Source organism: Taudactylus pleione, unplaced genomic scaffold (assembly GCF_031769625.1).
Source record: "Taudactylus pleione unplaced genomic scaffold, aTauple2 ptg000065l, whole genome shotgun sequence".
Taxonomy (NCBI): Eukaryota; Metazoa; Chordata; class Amphibia; order Anura; family Myobatrachidae; genus Taudactylus; species Taudactylus pleione.
The window spans coordinates 11,341,974-11,367,819 of NW_028284467.1; the positions used below are offsets into that span (position 1 = coordinate 11,341,974).

General features: G+C 44.9%; 1 protein-coding gene across 3 annotated transcripts in view; it reads right to left on the minus strand.

Moving 5' to 3' along the window:
• Positions 1 to 13,157: 13,157 nt before the first annotated feature.
• Positions 13,158 to 25,846, minus strand: part of GALNT6 (polypeptide N-acetylgalactosaminyltransferase 6) — an 82,286-nt gene continuing 69,597 nt past the window's right edge. For all 3 annotated transcript variants that reach the window (XM_088466354.1, XM_088466346.1, XM_088466359.1), the window contains exons 10-11: positions 25,513 to 25,671; positions 13,158 to 14,441 (exon numbers count right to left, since the gene is read on the minus strand). In XM_088466354.1, the coding sequence (XP_088322480.1) occupies positions 14,328 to 14,441; positions 25,513 to 25,671 (273 nt within the window). In that variant the 3' untranslated portion in view covers positions 13,158 to 14,327. The remainder of the gene's footprint in view (positions 14,442 to 25,512; positions 25,672 to 25,846) is intronic.

The window sequence follows — 25,846 nt, forward strand, 5'->3', positions numbered from 1 at the left end:
TTGTGCAGCAATTGAACTGCTCTGTCATGGGAATGAGAGAACTGGAAAATGCACATCAGGTAAACAATTGTGCAATAATACACCTGTTGCCAAATATTTTAAGAGCAAGGTCATCAGGTATTGCCGTAAAGATAACAGTGATTACATTAGATTCAAAATAACACCTGCAGAAGGGGAGTTGTAGAGATAAAATGTTCTCTGCTACTTTAAGCACAATTAGACCTGCATACAGTATATAGAATATGTACATACTAGAGATGAATGGGTTCAGTTTTCTGAAAACCTAACCCACCCGAAGTTTGCATATCCAAATACCTCATGATCGTGGGCACCATTTCACACAGGGTTAGGGTGGGCTGCAGCTCTAAGTCAGTGTCAGAGAAACGTTGTGGGGTGCAACTAAGCACTGCTGTGGCAAACTGTGAAAGGCTGTAGGCTGCTTGCAGCACTAAAAAGAATGTCAGTGACGGTCTGTGGGGTGTAAGCACAACTGCTGTGGCTGTGTTAGACTGTGAAGGGCTGTGAGGTGCAGCGCTAAGGACTGTGGGCCTGATTTATTAAGAATCGCTACTGCTAAAGATGCAGACGGACGATTGTGCACTACACAACAAGGGCACCACTGCATTTGCATTGCCATCACACAGACCACCGAAAACCATCGCAGAGTGATTGACGGGCAGTGAGCGATTGGGGGTGGTCATGGGGAAGTGAAAATGCAGGCGTGTCTGTCCGTTTGAACGCCGTTGCATGGCCGTGCATAAATTATAGGGATGTGCAGGCTCGGTTCTGAATAAATTAGTCAGTATGGTTGCATATGCAGCCTGAGTACTTACTGAGTGCAGCGAGGTTAGCAATTTCTAAGTAAGGTCAGGGCTGCTGTAATTCTCCGTGAGGGGCCGATGGTACTCGATGTTACCGATGTTTATGGAGGTTTGCAAGGTATTACGGATGTGATAGTGGGAGTCTCTATGCTGGCAGTGCGACGGCATTGTGCTAGCAATCATTAGCATATTTTCGCAGCAGACCTGCGTGCAATTACGGAGCTGCGATCGCAGTAGTGATCCTTAATGAATCAGGCCCTGTGTCAGTAAAGGAGTGTGGGGTGCAACACTGAAGCACTGTGTAAAAAAACTGAACGTTATTATTTGAGTGTTTTATTTTAGTCACTGCCATGCCATCATTAATATCAGCATTGAGAGTCGCAGTGTGAAGTTGTCAAAAAAATTTAACTTTTTTTTTTATTCTAAAACTTGAGTGTTTAGAGCCAGGCAGTGGCACTGTGGTAAAAAATAACTTTCAGTAGGTGCCATGCCACTAATAATATCAGCACTGTGAGTCAATATGGATCACAATCAGAAGAGATGGAGCAGCAACCAAGCACTAGTGCTGCTGCAGCCAGTAATTATGACACTAGTACTTCAACATCTACTATAGCCGATGCTCAAGGGCATAGGGGATTTCAGACAGGGTGCCTGAAATCAAAACAATATTTCTCAATGTTAAAGAAAAAAACATCACCTCTAATAATGAAGGGAAAGTTTACTGCCCAAAAACATAAGATTGCCAACATGACAAACACCACACACAGCGGTAAGGAAAGGCTCAGGCATTGGCCATTATTTGCAAGTGGTGGTTCTAGAACTGCTTTCAGTCAGGCATCTTCCTCTGTGACTTCACATGATGCAACACCATCTCACTCTAGAAGAGGTGTCAAATGCAAAACAGGCAAATCGGTGCAGAAAATAAAACACTAGGGCTGAAGAACAAACCATGTTAAGAAAGGTCACAAATCCATGAGGAAAGTCTAAAAGGAGTCCATGAGTGCTATGAGCCTGATTCAGACCTGCTCGCTAGGATGTGTTATCACGCAGCCAGCCAATTTTTGCATTTTGCGCATGCATCGCTGGGCACATGCGCAAACCAGTCCGAGCGATCAGGAAGCATTCACTCGCTACGCATAGACAGCCCGGCTGAATGAGTGACTGGAGAAGCTGTTGGTGGGTGGTGACAGGGGCTGGCCGCTACAAACAGGGGAGTGGACATGTGAACGCAGGCGTGCCTGAGCGCCTTATGCACACCTCTGAAACGGCATTAAGACGCAGCGTCATAGTATATGTCACTTGGCTGATTTTTACACTGAAGTGCTTGCAGTAGGGTATGGTCAACCACAAGTGCTGCGTATGCATCCGATGGTACTCGATGTTACCGATGGTTGCCTACACTTCCTGGAGATGTTGTGCGCAAGTGGGCATCTTAAGACAGGCTGGTGGGCATCTGCATACACAGAGCAATCGCATGCCAAGGCATAGTGGGCGGGCTAATGCCTTGCTGTGCGATCGCCTGCCTTGCCGGATTTGCATACGCATCTAGCGAGCGAACGCAACTACCGATCGGGTCTGAATCTGAGCCCTGTGTGCGAGTCTGACATTTCAGATACTGTACTTGTAGAGAAGACTCCTTCCACAGTTTCTGCACCCTCTGCAAATGTGGGGATGAGCACAAGTAAAGATGGTAACATAGAAATTGAGGATGTTACTGTGGAAGTGCAACAGGATGAGGGGGATATTTGTGTATTATCTGAAGCTGATGAGGATGTTGTTTGTGTAAGTCAGCCACCAGTGGCAACAGTTCTTGCTTGTAATAAAAGAAAGCCACCTCTTGGGTGTGAAATTATTTTTACCCAAAATCCTGGCATTTGCGAAGGCATTTGCAAACCATCTAGGCACCTCCTCCGTTACATCATTTGCAGCGAGTTAATGCAACTTATTTAACAAAATTATAAACATTTGTAAAATAAGAACAAGTAGTACAGTATCAGCTTCCAGCAATTTGGACCAACACATGCAATCGCCAACACCCTCCTCATCAACCTCCTCATTAATGATCGGAGGTAGTTCTTCCAAAAAACTTGTTTTGTGGGGGCCCACACAAACCTAGGACTTCAGCCATAAAAGCGGCAGTCCCTGTTACTGAACTGCTTGATTATTAAACTGTGCATGTCCTTTTTAATATCCAACATAAGGATGGGTGGGAGGGCCCAACTATAATTCCATCTTGCACCACTTTTCTTTTCATAATTGGCTGTATTTTGGGGGGCATTAGGGGCGGTCTGTTTTGCAGAGATCAACATCTTTATTGGTTATTGCAGTAATTCATGACTAAATTTGCAACCCATTTTTAACCAGAAAAGAATACAATCTGTCAGGAGGTGGCCTGGGATCAGACGCTACTCACCACTGCGCCGGCGTCCTTGAGCTTAGGTGTTCAGTCTCCAGGGGTGGAGGCGAGTGGTGGGCTGAGTATTTTCCCCGGGGTCTGTTAAGGCTTCCGTGCATGCATCTTGGTTCAAGTGGTGGCGGGCATGGGTGCAGCTATGTTGGTCCGTGTCACCTGACTAATCTCTCCCAATGGTAGTCCTGCGGTCACTCACCTGATCTTCTCATCCAATGACCAACTACCTAAAAGACCCCCATACACAATGTGATTTTTTACATGATTTGGCTGTTTTCGATCGATTGGAACGTCCAATCGTGTAAAAAGTGTCGTGTGTGGGGATGATCACGATGGCGTTGCACAACCCCGCCATCGTACATTGGCATCGCTGATCAATTGAACCTGCAGGTAGATTTCTAATCTATCATACACGATTGTACACATATCATACAGTCTGTGTGTATGATGAACTATGCGATGAACGATATGTTGACACTTTTCCTCCCATTATTTAAATTCCAGCAATGTGAGGTTGTTTGCTACAAACGATATATCGTTTATGATCTGCAGTCGTTTACGACTCATCTATATCGTTTGCTTGTTTGTACGATTGTTCCATGTGTGGGCAAAATATCGTATGACCGGGAGAGTTCAGGAATTCACGGGAAATCGCAAACAAAATTGGGTCATAAGCAAATCGCACCGTGTATGGGGGTCATAAGGGTATTTCTACATCAGGGTCCATAGGGTATCCACAGGATACCTTGGAGTATAGGTGATGACTTCAGGCATCGGGCACCATAGAGTTAAGTTTACAACCTCCAGAATGCACTAGGGTCCCCCTCCTATACCCCGCCCCCGAGCCAAGGCATCTCAGTTTCGTTGGTGCCCGGCTCGAAGTCGGAGCACCTGTTTAGAGGGGGGCTAAGGATAGCCCCTGAAGTTTTCTTCACGGCAGCTGTGGCTGCCCATCTGGAAGTTCAGCATGGACAGTCACTACTGACGTCCATGCTGTCTTCCCTACACCCCCGCCGGTACCAGAACGCCGGTACTGATCCGGGGATGCTGGTGAGCATCTGGGGTCACAGCTAGCAGTGACCCCAGATGTTTTGGACCATGGCCGGATTCAAGGGGGCAGCAGGTAAGCAGCAGGGTCCTGCGGTGGGTCCCTGCTGAACACATGGTCCAGAGTCCCCAGGCAGGGGGCTCCCTGGGGACTGGCTGCAGCGTGGAGCAGGTAACAACCTGCGCTTCAACTACCCCCCTGGGACAGTGGACCACAGCTGAGCGGTAGCGCTGCGGTGTCCCAGGGGTTAATTGCATGCCAGGGGAGCGCGCCTTCCATGTACACAGCCGGCGCCTCCCCGGCTGCACACAGCCCTCTCTGCAACTGCCGATTGGCCCTGTGGAAGCACTCCTCCCCCAGGCCGGCCTCCTTTCTGCTCCTCGGTGGCCTTCTTTGCAGAAGCATGGTGAACGCTGCTGGAAGCTGCTGATTGGTGGCATCGTGGTCTGGGTCCCCCAGCATACCTCTCCTCCGTTGAAACAGGTCTGTGTATGCAGCGCTGTGTCCAACCAGGCTCTGTGTCTGCGTAGTTGAGGATCAGCGCTGATAGTGCAGGGATTAATTTCTTTGCATCGTATGTGACTTCTGCTAGCGTCTGCTGCCTGTACTTTCACTTTCTACTGTCAGCCATTTCACTGTCCCTGCTCTTCTTCTGCTAAAGCCCTTACAGTGCGGTGATTGCAGGGTGGTTCTCCCACTATACTAACGAGTATCAGTGAGAGGGATCACATACTTACCATCATGTCCGAGAGTGAATTTCCTCTCCAGCTTCTGTGTACTACGTGCAAGGTAGCAATAGCGGAGGGGGAGGGATAACGCGGAGAGGCTATGTCGGCAGTGTTTTTCATTGGCGCGGACAATTACTGTCACAGCTCCGGTACAGGAACCGCCCTGGGCTTGTTTCGCCAAAGCGCTTACAACCCTAGTGGGCCAGTTAGCTCCGCAACCTGCGTTTTCCCAGATGGGATTGTGCCAGCAGTCAGTGGTGTCGTCACCCATGCAGGGTTTCCCGAGACAACTGATGGTACCCCACAGTCTCCCTATTTCCCCTCCCCAGGTCTCTCAGGAGCCTGCGTGGGTTAATTCACTGACTAGTTCTGTACAGCATTTGTCGGACGTGTTACAAGGGGAGTCTGTGTTGCGGCCACATAAGCGGCCGGTGGCGTCTCTGTCCGCTTCTTATGAGGATGACGACGTGACGTCCGATGATGGGAAGATTCTGGATCTATCTGACCAAGAACCTCTCCGTACTAAAGAGTCGGACGCTAAGTCCAAGGTTTATATTCCTGGCCTTATTCGGGCAGTCCGCACAGCTTTAGTTATTGAGGATGACGATCCTCCGGTGTCCAAGTCCAAATATGCCTTTTTTAAGGATATTAAGGGTGACGCCACAGTGTTTCCTCTTTCGGGTCAGTTAGTAGACCATTTAGAGGAGGCGTGGAAACACTCTGGTAAACGTTATCAGCCTCAAAGACGCTTAGCGGTGGCTTACCTGTTTGCAGACAATTATTTTTCTAAGTGGGAATCCCCTCCACAGGTGGATTCTCATGTGACACGCCTAGTCCGAAATGCCACATTGCCCATGCTCTCCATGTCCTCCTTGAAGGATGCTACGGACCGTAAGGTGGAGATTTGCCTAAAGCCCATTTATTCCCTTGCAGGGGGGGGGGGGGCATCCAGACCGGCTATGGCCGTATGTTGGGTAGCCAGAGCTATGGAGCGCTGGGCTGATAGTTTGGAGGAGTCTTTGGATTCCGACTGTTCGGCTGAACAGGCAGAGTTGGTAGGCAATCTCCGGGATTCGGCCACTTACATCAATGAAGTGGCCTTCGATATCAGTACCCTAACTTCTCGGATTTCTTCGGCAGCTGTAGCTGCTCGTCGCACCTTATGGTTGTGATCTTGGAAGGCGGACGCTGATTCCAAAAAGGGCTTGGAAGCTTTACCTTTTAATGGAGAAGTCCTATTTGGTCCAGATCTGGACAAAATTGTAGCCACGCTAGCGGCAGCCAAATCTGCATGTCTCCCGTCTGGCGCGGTCCCTTCCAGTTCAGGTACGTCATCCTTTCGGCCTTACAAGGTCCAGGGTAGGCCTAAAGCACAGTCTTTTCCCCGACAGGCTGACCCCAAAAAATCGACCAAGCCCGGAAACAGGCCTGGAGTCCCCTAAGTCAGATGACAAGCCTGCGGCCTGACGGTCCGGGCCTCCCTTTGAGGGATCCCAAAGTGGGAGCCCGCCTGCTGCAGTTCGCCCAGTGTTGGTCGATACGACAGACATTTGGGTTCACAAGGTGGTTTCTCACGGGTATGTCCTCTCCTTTCGGCACAGGCCTCCATGCAGATTCTTCACCACAGGGCTTCCATTAGACCGGAACAAAGTCGTGGAACTGCGGAAGGTTTTGCACACTATGCTCCAGGCTGGAGTTATAGTGCCTGTTCCATTCTACCAGTGGGGCCAGGGTTTCTATTTCAATCTATTTTTGGTGCAGAAACCCAATGGTTCGTACCGTCCGATTCTCAACCTCAAGGCCCTCAACAAGTCCTTGCGGGTGCCGCATTTTCGGATGGAGACCCTACGGTCCATCATTCTGGCACTGGCACCTGGGGATTACATGGTGTCATTGGACATAAAGGACGCTTACCTGCATGTCCCTATTCTTTTACGCCATCAACAGTTCCTCAGATTTGCAATCCGCAACGATCACTTCCAGTTTCGGGTGTTATCTTTTGGCCTGGCGACAGCACCACGAGTGTTCACCAAGGTCATGGCGGCTTAACTGCGGCTGCAGGGAGTCCGCTTGTTGCCGTACCTAGATGATCTTCTGTTGGTAGCAGGATCTCCAGAGCTCCTTCTACGCCACTTGGACCTGACGATTGCAGTTCTGCAACGTCACGGCTGGTTAATAAACTGGCAAAAATCCACCCTGATCCCGTCTCAGAGGATTCTGCACCTCGGAGCCTTATTGGACTCCAGTCAGCAGAGGAGCTTTGTGACGGGGGCAAAAGATCCTGTAGACCCCCTTTTCTGATTTTTCATAGGAACAGGGCGGTGCTGCGCACTCGTCCTGGATTCCTTCCCAAAGTTGTTTCCAGTTTCCACATCAACGAGGACATCGTTGTGCCGGCTTTTAACTCACCTGATCTTTCAGTGGGTGAGGCCACTTTGGACGTTGTGCGGGCCTTAAGGATTTATGTTGACCGCACTTCTTCATTTAGGAAGTTGGACGCCTTGTTTGTCCTCTATGGCTTCCGTAAAAAGGGTTGGCCTGCTTCAAAGCAAACTTTGGCAGGTTGGATTCGTATGGCCATTTCAGAAGCTTATCTTCATGAGGGCCTTCCGGTTCCATGCTCTGTGAGGGCTCATTCCGCTAGGTCTGTGGGTCCTTCGTGGGCAGCTCGACGTGGTGCCTCTGCAGTCCAGATCTGCAAGGCTGCCACGTGGTCCTCTGTCCATACCTTTGTGAGGTATTACGCGTTTGACACCTTTGCCTCTCAGGATGCTTCCTTCGGGCGGCGGATTCTCCTTTCAGCACAGGAGCGTCCCCACCCTTGAAGGATACTGCTTTGGGACATCCAAGGTATTTCTACGAAGTCCATAGGGATCCACAGGACTCCCGCACTGTCGCACCTGTGCTGCAGATGGGCTTTACTCTGGTCACCAGTTTTTCCGTCTCCCTCTGGTGAGAATGTGATTCTTGTGTGTGTCCAGATCTTTTTTCTCTCTTCCTTCTCCTCCTCCAGCCTAAGGCTTGGTACGTAACTGAGATGCCTTGGCTCGGGGCGGTGTATAGGAGGGGGACCCTAGTGCATCCTGGGAGGCTGAAAACTTAACTCTATGGTGCCCGATGCCTGACATCACCTATACCCCAAGGTATCCTGTGGAACCCTATGGACTTCGTAGAAATAGAGATAACAAAGGTAAGTTCTTACCCTATCTCATATTTTAGTCTGACTCCAGGAACAGGAAACTGCTGTTCAACTTCGCTTTTCCAGTGACATGGATTACTAGCTGTTGCAGCTTTCCAAGTTCCACGTTCTTTCCTACCAGTGTTATACCCTAGTGTCTGGATTCGCTCCTAGCTTTATACTGTTTATTTCCAATTACTCTTTCCAGTTTTTCTCAGGATCAGATTCCTCCAGTGATTTTTTTCAATACTTGTCTCCCTGCTGAAACTCCAACCCTAATAAGCGTCTAATTCTCCTGTGTATAGTCAGCACCTATCTCTGTGCTGAAACTCCATTTAACAACTTCTGCAGCAGCACGTGTACTGATCCCAAATGCCCCAGCACCCTATCCTGCGTCTGGACACAAGTGCACTCAGTACCCTTTTCTGTGTCTGGATCCCAAGTGCCCCCAGTACCCTATCCTACGTCTGGATACAAGTGCACTTGGGATCCAGAAGCAAAATAGGATACTAAGTGCACTTGTATTCAGACGTAGGATAGGGTACTGGGGGCACTTGGGATCCAGACGCAAAATAGTGCCCTCAGTACCCTATCCTGCATCTGGATCGCAAGTGCACTCAATACACTTTCTCTAGGCTCCGTGATATTTCCCAGTTCACCTCTGTGTCTACAGTCCCTGAGTTTCCAAGAGCAAGTCTGCATCTGGATCCCCAGTGTTCCATTTAGTTCTCCACGTCTGTATCTCCAGTGTTACCCAAAGCAAGGCTGCATCTGGATCTCCGGTGTTTCAAAGAACATTCTGTGTCTGAACTAACTATATATCTTTCCATTGCAAGTCAGTCTCAGGACCTCCTGTGTTTTCCAGAGCTAACCAGCGTCTGGATAATTTCCAGTAACTTCCAGTACCATTTCTCATTTCTAGTTTTTTCCCAGTGTCATTAAATTTCTAGTATTTCCAGTGCTCTCTCATTTTACTATTGTTTCCTGGTCTTCCTGCCACTACCAGGTACCTGTCCAGAGGGCCGCGACCTGCTCACTTGGTGCAGTGAAACCAAAATCACAATAGGAGGGGTCACTGGACCACCAAGTGGGTTAGACTCTGTGCCTCTGGGCAGGTCTAGCCAAACCTGGGTTTTGCCATAATAAGACTTAATTACTGTCACTCTCGCAGTTGTTTCCTAGCCACCACAAGCTAATAGCTTTTAGTCCTCCATTGAGGAATTCCCTGTGTCGATTGTGTCACAATGTTAATATCCAAGGATTCCTGACAAGGGTTGAAACAAGAAGCCAATAAAATGAATAGCTGCAAACTCCAAATCAGCCTACCTTACACTAACAAAAATTAGGAGGCTGACCCGCTGGCCATACTACAACCCCCCTCCTCCCACAATTATCTTAGTCAATCAAACAATTAAATTAACTAACTAATCAATCCTCTTTTCCTTTACCTGCCTTCAACTACATACATACTCCACCGCCATTTCCCAGTACAGGCCTCGGGCCTCTGATCTAGTTCTTGATTAATGAAAACCTTTTTGGTTTCTGTGGAGTCGTATAGTATAGTAAACGGCCATCCTATCTGCCACTGCTGTGTGACAATGCTTCAAAGATGTGCTATAGTCTTTTAAACTGCAGTGTGCTTGTGCCGCTACTCTGTTGCTTAGTTTAGCCAGCCTTTGGACAATATTGGTTAACAATATTGTGAACTGTGAGGTGGTCAAAATTGACTGAAAATTACAGGAAAGTAATGTTATTGAGGTTAGTACTGTAGGAACAAATTACATGATTTTAGTGGTTTTTATCAATTAAAAAAAATGTTAAAAAAATACTGTTCCAAAACCAAACCAAGTGAAGGTGGTTTTGCAAAAACCAAAACATGAAGATGAATCCAGGTCGAAAACCAAAACACAGGGGCCAGGGCTGGTTCTAGACTTTGCGGAGCTCGGGGCAAAAGTTTCCTTTGACGCCCTAAGCTCAGGGGGCAAGGCCTGATTGTTTTTTTGCTACCATGACCACACCACCAAAGAAAATAATAATTGCATACTGCATGGGGGAAGGGGGGGCGCTGTTTGCCAGGGGGGACCGCCATCTGCCATAGTGTGGGGGGAGGCTGTTTGCCAAGGAGGATCAGTTTGCCTAATTCTTACCTTGTGAAGGCAGACGGGTCCCTCCTCCTTACTGCTGCGCCCAGGGATGATTCAATGTCCCGATGCAGCAGTAATCATCAGCTGTGGTTGGGGAGTATACAGAGAAGCCAGCTGCATGGCATCTCCTGTGCTGTGCAGTAGATGAAGTCAAGCAGAATCAATGGTGAGGCTCTCTGATTGGTCCAGAATGATTGCTCCCAGAATGCCATGCGCGACCTAGTCACTCCCGGCACCGGTATTTTGGAAGACTGGGACTCCCAGTTGGAGGGAACAGCAGCCACACAATATGGCGCTGCTGTGGTCACAGTTTATAACTATTATGGTGGTGGGCAAGAGCGGACGGGCACCGTCAGATTAGACGGCACCGGTGGGTTGACTGCGGCTGCAGTCAGCGAACACCTCTAGTACAGTCTGAGTTAAATTTATTGAGCTACAGGTTTTGAAAAAGAAAGTTGATTCAGGAATTTTGTTGGTCATTTTTTAAAAATGGTCATGTTAAAGTTAAAACACAATTGATTGCTATAATTTCAGTGGACCATATTAACAATTCATTGAACATTTATCAGCTTAGCTATTGCATCTCATCTCCCCTAACACTCACCTCCCCCCCGTCATTTTCTGTAATATCAAGACTTTACCTTAGCCTCCCTGAAAACACACTGCTTATTGCAAGCTTATCAAATCCCAGGACCATATTCCTAACTTCCCTAGGCCTGGGGTACCAAGATGTAGCCAATTACCAGGGCCCAGGACAGCTTTGCAGGGGGAAGAGTACCCCCTTTTCGGCACACCCCATGTAGTTTTCACTATTCTTTTCTGGGCACGGTCCCATGATTTGACATCACCTCCCCCATCACCCGGTTGTGGCATTGCCCTGTAGAGCCCTGCCCTAGGCTATTCTAACTGATTACCACTGCTCTACAGAATTCACTCAAACATTTATTCTTCTATATCCAAACAACCATTTCACTCTTAAACCAAGACTGCTGTACGACTATTACATAGCACCAATATATCCCAGTGCAATATTAGTGGATCATTTCTCAATACGTAAAACCTAACCCATGTGTCAAACTCTTCCTTTGCAATTGATTGTAAGTCTGTGAGCAATGCCCTCTTATCTCTTTGTGTCTATCAATAACCAGTCTCATTATTTTAGTGCTACTGAATATGTGGTTGATAATGAATGATAATAAGTTTTTAAAATCTTTCGTAAAAGGTAAAATATCGTTTTGCCTACAGCAAAGGTTTGCTTTCATTTTGCAAACTACAGTTCAAAAATGTCAGAATGTTAATTTTTTCTTTTGCAAAGGTTTAACACTTACCCCCATATTGTCACTTAGCATGGACCATATTTCAGAGTGATAACCTACATCCCGGTCCCAAGATCTTCCCCTGGAAAATCAGCCTCAGTCTAGTATTGCTGGTTTGCAAATCCTCCTGAATCATTAATATACACATGGTGGAAGTTGTGTATCTATAATAGGGGCAGAGTGTGGGACGCATGGGCATCTGAGTCAGGGGGGATGCACACCAGTCTCCAACCAGACCATTACCCTATACTTGGCATGGCATCTAAGATGTTAACCCTTCTGCACTTTGTAACTGAATGGAAAGAGATGTATAGTTAGGTTTAGAAGAGTTTAATACATAACAGTTTTTAGACAATAGTGTAAAATCTAAATGATAAATAATAGAATAAAGAAAATAGATTTGCATTACATTCACAGTTTTAGAAGATTAAAATTAAAAACTCTATTCATTTTGTTAACCCCAAAACCCCAACCCCCCCTCAAAAAAAAAAAAAAAAAAAAAAAAACCCAGTCATCTTTAACACAATGGTAAAGGGCATTTATTTTAACTAACAGACCAGAATTGTAACCAATTGCCACAATACTTATAACATTTTGTACACAATGATTTAAAAAATTATAAATACACAAAATTATGTAGGACATTCTGCTCTGTTGACAGAAGCCTAATTTAGGCACCTAATTTAGGCACAGCCCTTACTGACAAATTAATTGATCAAGTCACAGTGATTTAGTCTCGTGTCTAACCACCATCCTCTTTTAAGAGGAAACAGAAAGGACCCTTCATCCTAATACACAATAAGAAAATAAAATAGAGAAAAAAAACAACATTAAAAACAAGACAAATTAAAACTGCTTTCCTATTTTGGGATGCATCTCAGCTGTAGTGAGGAGATACGCTACATTAAAATTATAGTGCATTTGTCACCTACACACAGTGAAAGTCAGCCATTTTGTTAACTGGTCCAGTAGTACTGAAATTGCATCCTATCAATTCATTAGGAACCAGTGACCTCACTGAGGCACTTTATGACCTAATATATATGACTAGTGAATTGGTTGGCTACAACCACATGAACATTGCTTTAGTCCACAAACTGAATGGCTCTGATCTGTGTATTTGATAGATGCACTTCAGAGCAATCACAGCTTATTCACCAATTTGGTTAAAATGAAATAACAATTTCAGGGAACTACAATGAAAGAGCTTTCCTACTAAAACATTACGCCATCAGTTTAATGGAGCCGTTTTCATATGTTTTACTTACACACACTGTAGAGTTAGACCAGTTAAGACAAACATGGGCGTCGAAACGGGGGGCAAGGGGGCGGCTCAAACATTTCAAAGGAGCAGCGACCGTGGACTGTCAGGGGCTGGGCTTTATAGTAATAGGCTGCACGGCTCCTGCACCGCATGGAGAAGGAGGTGTAATGTGCGGTTTTTAAGTTATAACACCGCACATTACACTTCCTCTTCCTTGCGGTGCAGGGACCGTGCAGCCTATTACTATAAAGCACAGCTCCTGCCAGTCCACGGCTGCCGCTTAGGTAAGAGGGAGAGGAGGGGAAGAAAGGGGAGAGGGCAGGGGTGGCGCCGGAATGATTTTATGTTGCCCCCCCCCCCCCCAACATAAAATCATTCAAAAGCCCTTGCATACAAATACAGACTGTAGGCAGATTTTCAAAAAGTCAGCGGACACAAACATCTAGAATCATCTTTCCCGCAGATGGCCATTTTGATATCCATGCACTATTAAATATAAAAGGTACTGGAAACAAATCCTGGTGACTCATAAAGTGGCTTTATAAAGTGAGACAGATGCTTTTTGGTGGCAAATGCAGACGGAGTCCTCCCAGCAGATCCCAGTAAGTTCCTGTTTGTACAAATGGCCTTGCAGCATTATTGTGGTTAGAATTTGTGCTTGTCCCACAGAAAGAATCGTACACTGACGTCACCAATGCCATTTTATCTGAGAAAGACTGTCTTAGCATATCTAAGGCAGAGACGGTATACAGTGGTCCAATGCGGAACCCCTCCACTCCACAGTGCTTTCAGAGGGACATATCGCTATGCTTTAGAACAGACCTAACCAACTTGTAGCTGCTGTGAAAGTAAAGCTCATTATAAAAAAACTTTCATGCTCTGGCTTGTTGTTGCACCAGCTGGAAAGATACACAATGGCCTTAGTCTGCCCTAGATATCTACCTTTAGGACTTGAACATTGCTACATACAAACAATAGCAGCTCTTCACGTCACAGAGACACCTCATCAACGCTCCAAGTTTAGGACATGCTTAACAATGGTATGACGTACACTTGTAGTGTAATGTTGGAACACAGCTAGTGCAATTCAAACTTGTCCAAATCTCAGCATACTGTATCATTCAACCATCAAGTTCATCCTAACACCCAAATTTTCAAATTTTTCAGCCTTATTTCAGACTTCAACTTCATTTACTCATATATTTTATGGAAATCGTGTTCATTTGGATATTGGCTCTTTCGTGAAGGCACTGTTCTAAATTGTAAACGTTTCAGTGGAAGACAAAAAGGTAAAAGGTTTCCTCGGTTGAATTAACCTAAGATGTGGTCATTTTCATCTTCAGGTTCCTCGTTAGATCCAGTGGTTGGAAATGCACTGCAGAGATGGAACCCTCAATTGCAGTCATTGTCCATGGGGATTAGCTGAATCCCCAGCGCTGGTGTACATCTCCCTGATTGCACTCTGTAGTGGATGGATGTTCTCCGCGAGATGTTAAGCACAAATTAGAACCAATGTTTTTCAGTAAACGATCCTGGGGAAAAACAAAAAGTTGTCAAGTCACAAGTTGCAATGGAAATGTTGGAATACATCTGAACTTTTTTGGCATGTCATATTGGTGGATAATTATAAAAGTTGAGTTCATCCAGAGTTCCATTTCATATCCATAGACCCAATTACTGTATAAGACAACTCTAGTTTAAATCCTTATTAAATGTACTCCTATTGACACCACTTTAAATACAAAACATTTGTGCCCATTTAATAAAAATTGGTTATTTGTTTTTCATTAAGGCAAAGTCATGTCCATCAGCAAATCATTATAAGCCGAAATCCTCGGATCTAGAGAAAGAGCATTAACGATGGTGCATTTTGAACACCCCCCACACCAAGGAGGGATCAAGAACACAAAGCACCACTGCACGTAAAATGCAAAGTTCCGGATTCTGAAGTGAATGCGGAGCAACCGAATGTGTGGATGACCACGCCAGCTAGGTTTATTACCTTATGGTAATGAGAGTTTCTCTATGACTTCATACGTATAGTCACACCGCCCAGTGTTTTCTGTGTATGCATCGATCATCATTAGTATGGATAGGTACCCCAGCCCATGCTGGATGTATAAGATGCACTGCAACAGGCTTCTCTTCATCATACACACCTCAGAATAGCACAGACGTCTGGCTACACCCCCATGACACAGTACCCTTGGGGACGTTCGCAAGTTGCTACCCAGTTGGCACACACAAATTCCCATGTCACAATCAGTGAGAACCGGGCTGTGTTATGAAGGTTCTCTCAAGGTGCAGCACACGTGCAGTTTGCTTAAATCGCTAGGTGTGTCTGCATTTAGACTTGCAGTACATCAGACTCAGAATCAAGCCCAAGTTGGCTTCTACAAAAGAGCTACTGATAACATTCACAAATACAGATGCTTAAAATGTCATAAGCTCATCAGAATGAAGATAAATAGGGCAATGTGGAAGGAGATATTTTCCTAACACCTAGACTTGGTGTAATTAATCTCATTGAAGGGACACTGCAGTCAGCCTTAAGTCAGCCTTACCATCATCTTAAAGACACTTATAGATACAATGTGAACCATCTCATAGGGGTTGATCCGATTAAGTGCAAAGGGGGCAATTGGTTATTGCAACAGAGTAAAAATGTTGCCAGCGGCACCGCAACTCGCCAACCTTGCAAGCCAAACTCTTCCCGGACTTGCGTTTATTATTTGTACGCAGCCCTATGGTGCTGCAAACAAAAATCAGCGAGTCTGGAAGTACCATAAGTCCTAAGTGTGAGAATTTTTAGGCTACCTATAGCACACTGTACTTATGACAGGCAAATACTATTTTAGACCTAATTAACTGGTAGCATACAGCCAAACCTTATAAATATCATAGTGAGATCAATTGGTGCATACACACGGTCAGATATATCAGATGAACAATGATCGATTGAACGATTTTTACCAACGATTTGAACAATTTTACAAACAATTTGAACGTTTGAATGATTTCAGACTGTATTAAAATGAATGAAAATCGACCAAATCTGCCTGCAAACACATCAGATGTCAGATAACGTTATCTGACAATCGGGAACGCGCATCGATCATTGTTATAGGCTCACATGTTAGATTTTCTGTCAGATATGAATGATATTTAAAATTGTTATGGTGCATACACACGGTCAGATTTTCTGTCAGATTTGAGCAATATCAGTTATTAGTCAGGACCGTTGGTATATGCAGCTGGACGACGACCACATTAAACTTGGTTATGTAATCATCGACCAACTTACTATTGATACTTTATCAGAGATGACCATTAGTCCTGAGTACTCCCCGGCTGTGTGCTTTAGCCATCTGGCTACCCAGACCTGCGGTGGTTGGCCAGTATTACATATAAATTAGTGTTGTATGGTATTATTTAAACTATTTCCCTTCTGGCAGTGTTTTTATTGTAAATATTGAGAAAGAGAATAGAAGACTCGTTGTTGGGGGCACTCTTAGAAGGCGGTACAGGATTCTGAGTTATGTTAAAATTAGGGGTGAGCGGGTTCGGATTTCTGAAATCCGAACCCCCCCGAGCCCCCCCGATCCGAGTCCGATCCGAGTCAGGCTCGACTTTTCCCGCCTGACTCGGATCTGAAATCGAGGCAAAACGTCATCATCCCGCCTTCCGAGTCTCGCGGGTTTTAGATCCTATATAAGGTACCCGCGCCGGCGCCATTTTCTCACTCGGCTGTGGACAGTGAAGAGGGAGGGTGGGAGTTAGGGCTGTGTAGTGTAGTGTAGTGTAGTGCTGCTGTTGTCCACTACTTCAAAGTCCATAGGGGCTGGCTGTGTTGTGCTGTGCTGCTGTTGTTAATAGGGGCTGTGTCCACTACTTCAAAGTCCATAGGGGCTGGCTGGACTGTGTTGTGCAGTCAGTTCTCCATAGGGGCTGTGTCCACTCCAAAGTCCTGTGCAGTGTCCCAGTCCTAAAGGGGTGCTGTAGTGTTGTCCAGGGGGTGCTCTGTCCATCAGGGGTGCTCCCCCCAAGTGCTAAAAAAAAATTATTTTCTGTGTTTGTGAATTGTGTGCGCAGTAGCCGCACGTGCATCAACAAAGTAGTGCCAAGCGTGCGCCTGTGTCATAAGTAAAGGGCCGGCTGGCTTGACCGTTAAAGGGTGCTGTAACCCCCGAAAGTACACTCCAGTCCAAACCAAAAAAAAAAATATTTTCTGTGTTTGTGAATTGTGTGCGCAGTAGCCGCACGTGCATCAACAAAGTAGTGCCAAGCGTGCGCCTGTGTCATAAGTAAAGGGCCGGCTGGCTTGACCGTTAAAGGGTGCTGTAACCCCCAAAAGTACACTCCAGTCCAAACCAAAAAAAAAATTATTTTCTGTGTTTGTGAATTGTGTGCGCAGTAGCCGCACGTGCATCAACAAAGTAGTGCCAAGCGTGCGCCTGTGTCATAAGTAAAGGGCCGGCTGGCTTGACCGTTAAGGGTGCTGTAACCCCCGAAAGTACACTCCAGTCCAAACAAAAAAAAAAATTATTTTCTGTGTTTAGCCGCACGTATATATCAAATCGATATAACATAAATGGAGGACCAAACTTTCTCCGATAAAAATAAAATAGAGAAAGATCAAGAACCACTTCCTCCTAGTGCTGAAGCTGCTGCCACTAGTCATGACATAGACGATAACATGCCATCAACGTCGTCTGCCAAGGCCGATGCCCAATGTCATAGTAGAGGGCACATACAATCCCAAATGGCAAAGTTCAGGAAAATGACCTTGAAAAAGACATTTAAATCAGCTGAAGAGAAACGTAAACTTGCCAATATGCCATTTACGACACGGAGTGGCAAGGAACGGCTAAGGTCGATCCCTAGTATGTTCATGACTAGTGGTTCAGCTTCACATGACGATGGAAGCCTTCCTCCCACTAAAAAAATCAAAAGAGTTAAGCTGGCAAAAGCACAGCGAAGAACTGTGCTTTCTAAGAAGATATCACAAATCCCCAAGGAGAGTCCAAGTGTGGTGGTGGTTGCGATGCCTGACCTTCCCAGCACTGGACGGGAAGAGGTGGCTCTTTCCACCATTTGCACGCCCCCTGCAAGTGCTGAAAGGAGCACCCACAGTCCACTTGCTGATATGCAAATTGAAGATGTCACTGTTGAAGTACAACAGGATGAGGATACTGGTGTAGCTGGCACTGAGGAGGAAGTTGGCGAGGAGGATTCTGATGGTGATGTGGTTTGTTTAAATCAGGCTCCGGGGGAGACAGTTGTTGTCCGTGGGATGAAAAAGCCCATCACGGTCATGCCTGGGCAGAAGACCAAACATTCCACCTCTTTGGTCTGGCAATATTTCTATCCAAATCCGGACAACAACTGTCTTGCCATATGTACCATATGTAAAGGTGAAATAAGTAGGGGTAGGGACGTCAACCACCTAGGAACATCCTCAGTGTCCTGAAAAATGCCGTTGTACACAATGTCCACTTAGCCACGGACATGTGGACAAGTGGAACAGGGCAGACTAAGGACTATATGACTGTGACAGCCCACTGGGTAGATGTATCACCTTACGCAGCAACAGCAGCAGCGTCACCAGTAGCAGCATCTCAGAAACGCCAGCTCGTTACAAGGCAGGCTACGCTGTGTATCACCGGTTTCAGTAAGAGGCACACCGCCGACAACCTCTTAGAGAAACTGAGGGAAATCATCGCCCAGTGGCTTACCCCACATAGACTCTCCTGGGGATTTGTGATATCTGACAACGCCACCAATATTGTGCGGGCATTACATCTGGGCAAATTCCAGCACGTCCCATGTTTTGCTCACACAATAAACTTGGTGGTGCAGAATTTTCTGAAAAGCGACAGGGGCGTGCAGGAGACGCTTTGGGTGGGCCGAAAAATTTCTGGCCACTTTCGCCATTCAGCGACTGCGTGCCGAAGACTGGAGCGCCAGCAAACACTCTTGAACCTGCCCCGCCATCACCTGAAGCAAGAGGTTGTGACGCGGTGGAACTCAACCCTCTATATGCTTTAGAGGATGGAGGAGCAGCAAAAGGCCATACAAGCCTATACATCCACCTATGACATAGGCAAAGGAGGGTGTATGCACCTGACTCAAGTGCAGTGGAGAATGATTTCCGTGTTGTGCAAGGTTCTCCAGCCCTTCGAACTTGCCACACGTGAAGTCAGTTCAGACACTGCCAGCTTGAGTCAGGTCATTCCCCTCATCAGGCTTTTGTAGAAGCAGCTGGAGAAAGTGAAGGAGGAGCGAAGACGGAGCGATTCCGCTCGGCATGTGGGACTTGTGGATGAAGCCCTTCATTCGCTTTGCCAGGTTTCCAGGGTGGTCAATCTGTTGAAATCAGACCACTACATTTTGGCCACCGTGCTCGATCCTAGGTTTAAAGCCTATGTGGTGTCTCTCTTTCCGGCCGACACAAGCCTGTAGAGGTGCAAAGACCTGCTGGTGAACACACTGTCAGCTGAAGCGGAACGTGACACGTCAACGGCTCCTTCTTCATTTTCTCCCGCAACTGGGGCTGCCAGGAAAAAACTTCGTTATCTTAAGCAACCCGCTGGCGGTGATGCAGGGCAGGCAGGACCAAGTTTGGACATCTGGTCCGGACTGAAGGACCTGGCAACAATTTCTGACATGTCTACTGTCACTGCATATGATACTGTCACCATTGACAGAATGGTGGAGGATTACATCGGTGACAGCATCCAAGTAGGCATGTCAGACAGTCCATACCTGTACTGGCAGGAAAAAGAGGCAATTTGGAGGCCCCTGTACAAACTGGCTCTATTTTACCTGAGTTGCCCCCCCTCCAGTGTGTACTCCGAAAGAGTGTTTAGTGCAGCCGGGAACCTTGTCAGCGAAAGGCGTAGGAGGTTGCTTCCACAGAATGTGGAGAAGATGATGTTCATCAAAATGAATTATCAGCTCTTCCAGGGAGACCAGCCTCCAGAACGTACAGAGGGACCTGTGGTGGTGGATTCAAGTGGGGACGAGTTAATACTTTGTGAGGATGAGGATGTACACACTGAAGAGGGTGAGGAATCGGTGGATGAGGATGACATCTTGCCTCCGTAGAGCCAGTTTGTGCAGGGACACATTAATTGCCAGCTTGTTTTGTGGGGGCCCAAACGAACCAATCATTTCAGCCACAGTTGTGTGGCAGACCCTGGCGCTGAAATGATTGATTTGTTAAAGTGTGCATGTCCTGTTTATACAACATAAGGGTGGGTGGGAGGGCCCAAGGACAATTCCATCTTGCACCTCTTTTTTTTCTTTGCATTATGTACAGTTTGGGGCCTAGTTTTTCTAACTGCCATCCTGTCTGCCACTGCAGTGTCACTCCTAGATGGGTCACGTGTTTGTGCCGCCCACTCGTGTCGCTTAGCATAGTCATCCAGCTACCTCGGTGCAACCTTTTGGACATAAAAACACTATTGTGAGATGTGAGGTGTTCAGAATAGACTGGAAATGAGTGGAAATTAAGGTTATTGAGGTTAATAATAGCATAGGAGCAGAAAAACCTACAAATTCTGTGATTTTAGCTGTTTTTATGCTTTTTTTCAAAAAAATACAGATCCAAAACACAAAACCCAGAACCCAAAACACGGAAGGGTGGTTTTGGCATAACCAATCCAGATCCAAAACACGAAGAAAGATCCAGATCCAAAACCAAAACACAAAACACGAAAAGTGGCCGGTGCACACCCCTAGTTAAAATATAACCTTTATTTTATTTTAGAACCTATAAAATATGTAGGATTTGAGATAATCCAAAGAGTAATACATATACAAGGATAATGTAAATATTACATAAACAATAAACATATAACACACATTACATAAGCGAGTATGCAGACTCCTATATACACACTAACGTTTAAAAGTTTGAGGCCACTTAGAAATGTCCTTATTTTTTAAAGAAAAACACTTTTTTTCAATGAAGATAACATTAAATTAATCTGAAATACACTCTATACTTTGTTAATGTGGTAAATGACTATACTAGCTGCAAACGTCTGGTTTTTAAAGGAATATCTACATAGGTGTATAGAGGCCCATTTCCAGCATCCATGACTTCAGTGTTCCAATGGTACATTGTGTTTGCTAAGCGCGTTAGAAGACTAATGGATGATTAGAAAACCCTTGTGCAATTATGTTAGCACAGCTGAAAACAGGTTTGCTTGTTAGAGAAGCTATAAAACTGGCCTTCCTTTGAGCTAGTTGAGTATTTGGAACATCAGTTTTGTGAGTTCGATTATACTCTCAAAATGGCCAGAAAAAGAGAACTTTCATGTGAAACTCGACAGTCTATTCTTGTTCTTAGAAATGAAGGCTATTCCATGTGAGGTTGCCAAGAAACTGAACATTTCCTACAACGGTGTGTACTACTCCCTTCAGAGAACAGCACAAAAAGGCTCTAACCAGAGTAAAAAGAGAAGTGGGAGGCCCTGCTGCACAACTGTGCAAGACGACAAGTACATTAGAGTCTATAGTTTGAGAAATAGACGCCTCACAAGTCCTCAACTGGGAGCTTCATTAAATGGTAGCTGCAAAATGCCAGTGTCAACGTCTACAGTGAAGAGGCGACTCTGGGATGCTGGCCTTCTAGGCAGAGTGGCAAAGAAAAAGCCATATCTGAGACTGGCCAATAAAAGGAAAAGATTAAAATGTGGAAAAGAACACAGACATTGGACAGAGGAAGATTGATTCGTCTGTCCATAACACTTTTTTCCAAAGTTTGAGGTGCTTGGATCACACAGAAGAACATTTGTGAGACGCAGAACAAGTGAAAAGATGCTAGAAGAGTGCCTGATGCCATCTATCAGGCATGGTGGAGGTAATGTGATGGTCTGGGGCTGCTTTGGTGCTGGTAAAGTGGGAGATTTGTACAAGGTAAAAGGGATTTTGAATAAGGAAGGCTATCACTCCATTTTGCAACACCATGCCGTACCCTGTGGATAGCGCTTGATTGGAGCCAATTTCCTCCTCCAACAGGACAATGACCCAAAGCACACCTCCAAATTATGCAAGAACTATTTAGGGAAGAAGCAGGCAGCTGGTATTCTGTCTGTAATGGAGTGGCCAGCGCAGTCACCAGATCTCAACCCCATTGAGCTGTTGTGGGAGCAGCTTGACCGTATGGTACGCAAGAAGTGCCCATCAAGCCAAATTTCTTCAGATTACCTCAACAAATTAACAGCTAGAATGCCAAAGGTCTGCAATTCTGTAATTGCTGCAAAATGAGCAGTCTTTGACGAAAGCAAAGTTTGAAGGAGAAAATTATTATTTCAAATAAAAAACATTATTTCTAACCTTGCCAATATCTTGACTATATGTTCTATTCATTTTGCAACTCATTTGATAAATAAAAGTCAGTTTTCATGTAAAACACAAAATGGTGTGGGTGACCCCAAACTTTTGAACGGTAGTGTAAGTGGGAAGAAAAATATGTGAAATTCGCTTTTTAATATATATCAATACATGATTCACTATTACAAGTGAGTCATATAAAAGAAGAGATTTCCTTATTCGCAGATAGTCATTTACTTTCACTGAGTGAGTGGAATTTTTTTTTTCTTTACATGCCTGTAATTGATATATGATAAATAAAGTTAATAAAAACCTAATTGGTTTAGATCATAAAATCAGCAACAATGTTGCTGTGTAGTCCCCACCGTCATGTTGCTTGCATAAAGGATCTTAGCAATAACAGAGTATTTTAGCACAGTAACAGTACAGTCATATTAAAGAGTCAGCATTGCCCAACACTGGAATGGAAAAAACATGTAATATCATCAGTGTATTGTAGTAATTGTCAGAGGCATATGTGACATGCATATAAACATGATCTCAAGGTATTAAGGTATTCAATTGCCCACGGACAATTATACTTTCTTCCCCCTTATCTCTTAAGCGGACCTAGCAGCTACCACTATTTGGATTCACTGCCCCCATTTTCTGATGACTTCCAGTTATACATTAGAGATTTTTCTACCAACTGTATAAACTGGGGTTTCTGGGATTAGAGTATACTGGGTGCATACACTAACTTTTCCAGTTTAGTCTCATATCATACCCTTATCGAATAATTCTATATTAGATAAAAAAAAATGTATATTATATATTTATTTATATATTCCTTTTTAAGCAAATGTCCAGGATCCCCTTCTTTTTTCACTTTTGCTTATTCATCATTTAATAACCTATTACGAATAAGAACCAATGTCCTGAAAACAGATAGTTTCTCACAATCTAATTGATACATGAGTATAGAGGTTTACTAACCTTGTGTGTACACACTATCCCTCTGCAGCTGATGAGACGTTAATCTAATCAGCTGTTGTCCTAATTATTTAGGACTTAAATACCTTGTTCTCAGACTGACACACTACCGATGTGATCAAGCCTCCACCATGGCGAAACGTACATCATCATTCCGGGACTTGTGATACAGCTGGCCGGGCACCCTCTCTCTAGACTGTATGCAGGATTTCATGCACAGCTTTTAGCCGCTGTTCACAGTTGGACACTACAGCCGTTTGCAGTCTCCTATCCCGTCTATTCAGACGCTGTCCCATTTACTCACAGGACTCAGACATTGCTAGTATCTTTTACTTTATTACCATTAGGGTAACTTGTTTATGTGCAAAAAAGGTGTATATTATCATCATGTGACCGCATTCTTTACTCTTACTCCATGTAACCTCTAGCACTCGCTCATCAGCCTGCCGTTTGTGGTTTTTGTTCTGCAATGTTAGTTCTGACATCAGAATAGAACATACTCTGTGCGGTTAGAAAGCAGAAGCGCATTCACTTTCTTCCTACCAGTGGCTCTCTCTGCCCTCTCATCCATTGTCCTCTATTTTTCATATGCCAAAGAATCAATAGAGGTAGCGAGGACCCTATCTGGGCACCTTTAATATTTATCTCCAATTGGATATATGCTATTTAATCCGCATTGAGATCTCTAGAACAAATATATTTCCCTCAGGCAAACCCGCCAAGAGCCGTGGCAGGTCCCGGGAATATGGGGCGTGGCCTAATCGCGGGAGGCGCGGCCACGCCCCCTTGCCGAAAAACAAACAAAAAAGATTTCCAGTGCCGCTGCACGCTGGGGAGGGGAGGGCGCTCTGAGCCCCCTCAGCCCGGTGCAAAGCCAGGGGGGCACGATCACTGTGATCGCTCCCCCGCACAGGCATAGGAGACTGCTGTGGCTGCTGCTGTGAGGGGGGAAGCGGCGCCTGTGAGCAGCTGGGCTGCTGTGAGGGGGGGAGCGGCGCCGGACCCGGACCCCGTCGGGCCCCTCAGGAAGCCCGGGCCAGGGTAATCTGTACCCGCCCCCCCCCCCCCCCTTTTGGCGCCCCTGCCCTCAGGTGACATTGTGGAAACATATTACAAGTGATATATTTGGTTACAATCACTCCTATGTGTGCATCTGCCTGATATATATTAATGTGATATCAATTTTTTTTCCCCTTTTTTTCACGCATGAAATGATTATCACTGTATGAATTTTGGGACAGTGAGAGATAATCTTCTTATAAACAGCTAGCACCATAGCTTGAGATCATGTTTATATGCATGTCACATATGCCTCTGACAATTACTACAATACACTGATATTACATGTTTCTTCTATTCCAGTGTTGGGCAATGCTGACTTTAATATGACTGTACTGTTACTGTGCTAAAATACTCTGTTAGTGCGAAGATCCTTTATGCAAGCAACATAACAGTGGGGACTACACAGCAACATTGTTGCTGATTTTATTATCTAAACCAATTAGGTTTTTATTAACTTTATTTATCATATATCAATTACAGGCATGTAAAGAAAAAAAAAAAATGTCCACACATTCGTCAATAGTCATTTACTTTCACTGAGTACGGAAATCTCTTATTTTATGTGACTCACTTGTAATAGTGAATCATGTATTGATATATATTAAAAAGCGAATTTCACATCTTTTTCTTACCACTTATATAGGAGTCTGCATACTCACTTATGCAATGTGTGTTATATGTTTATTGTTTGTGTAATATTTGCATTATCCTTGTATATGTATTACTCTTTGGATTATCTCAAATCCTCCATATTTCATAGGTTCTAAAATAAAGGTTATATTTTAACATAACTCAGAATCCTGTACCGCCTTATAAGAGTGCCCCCAACAACGAGTCTGCTTTTCTATCTCTCAATATTTACTTGACTCTCTGACTCAGGGGAGCACCACCAACCCACTATTTATTTTATACACAACATATGGTGATTATTACTACCTCAAGTTTGTTTTGACAATGTATACATCCCTACTGTAGTTAGAATTATTATATCTCTAAGTTATTAACACTATGTTTATCCTGTGCGAGCTCCAAATTTTGTCTTTTTCAGTGTTTTTACTGTGCCAATTATTATGTTCGGTGTATTCTGCCCTTCAAAGATTTTACAGCCACAACAATTACAAAGAATATGATCAAAGTAAATGCTAAGAGATCTGTATATGTATCATGCTAGTTACTACCGTCAGCACCTGCTGCAGGTGCATGCTGTGAGGAGGTGCTATGCTGTACCTTTGTAAACTGCCACTCTTCATTTCCAGGAACCATTGTCCCTTTTCCCTTGTACTGGCACTCTCGGAGCTCCACCTGGCCTGGGCTGTATTTGGAACTCAAACACAGTTGCTTCCCTATATTATGACGGAGTTCCTTTTGTGTGGTATATTCAAAGTACTGCAAAAACAAACATTGTACTCATTATGTTATGAAAATCCTGGTGCCTAAATGTAAGCGTTGAAAGGACAAGAACCATAAAATAAAAAGTTATTTTTTGTGTAAAGTATTATTTGTAAACGTATTTGTTTTTTTTTTTGTTAATTTCAACCATATGCTGGGTAATACTTCTAGT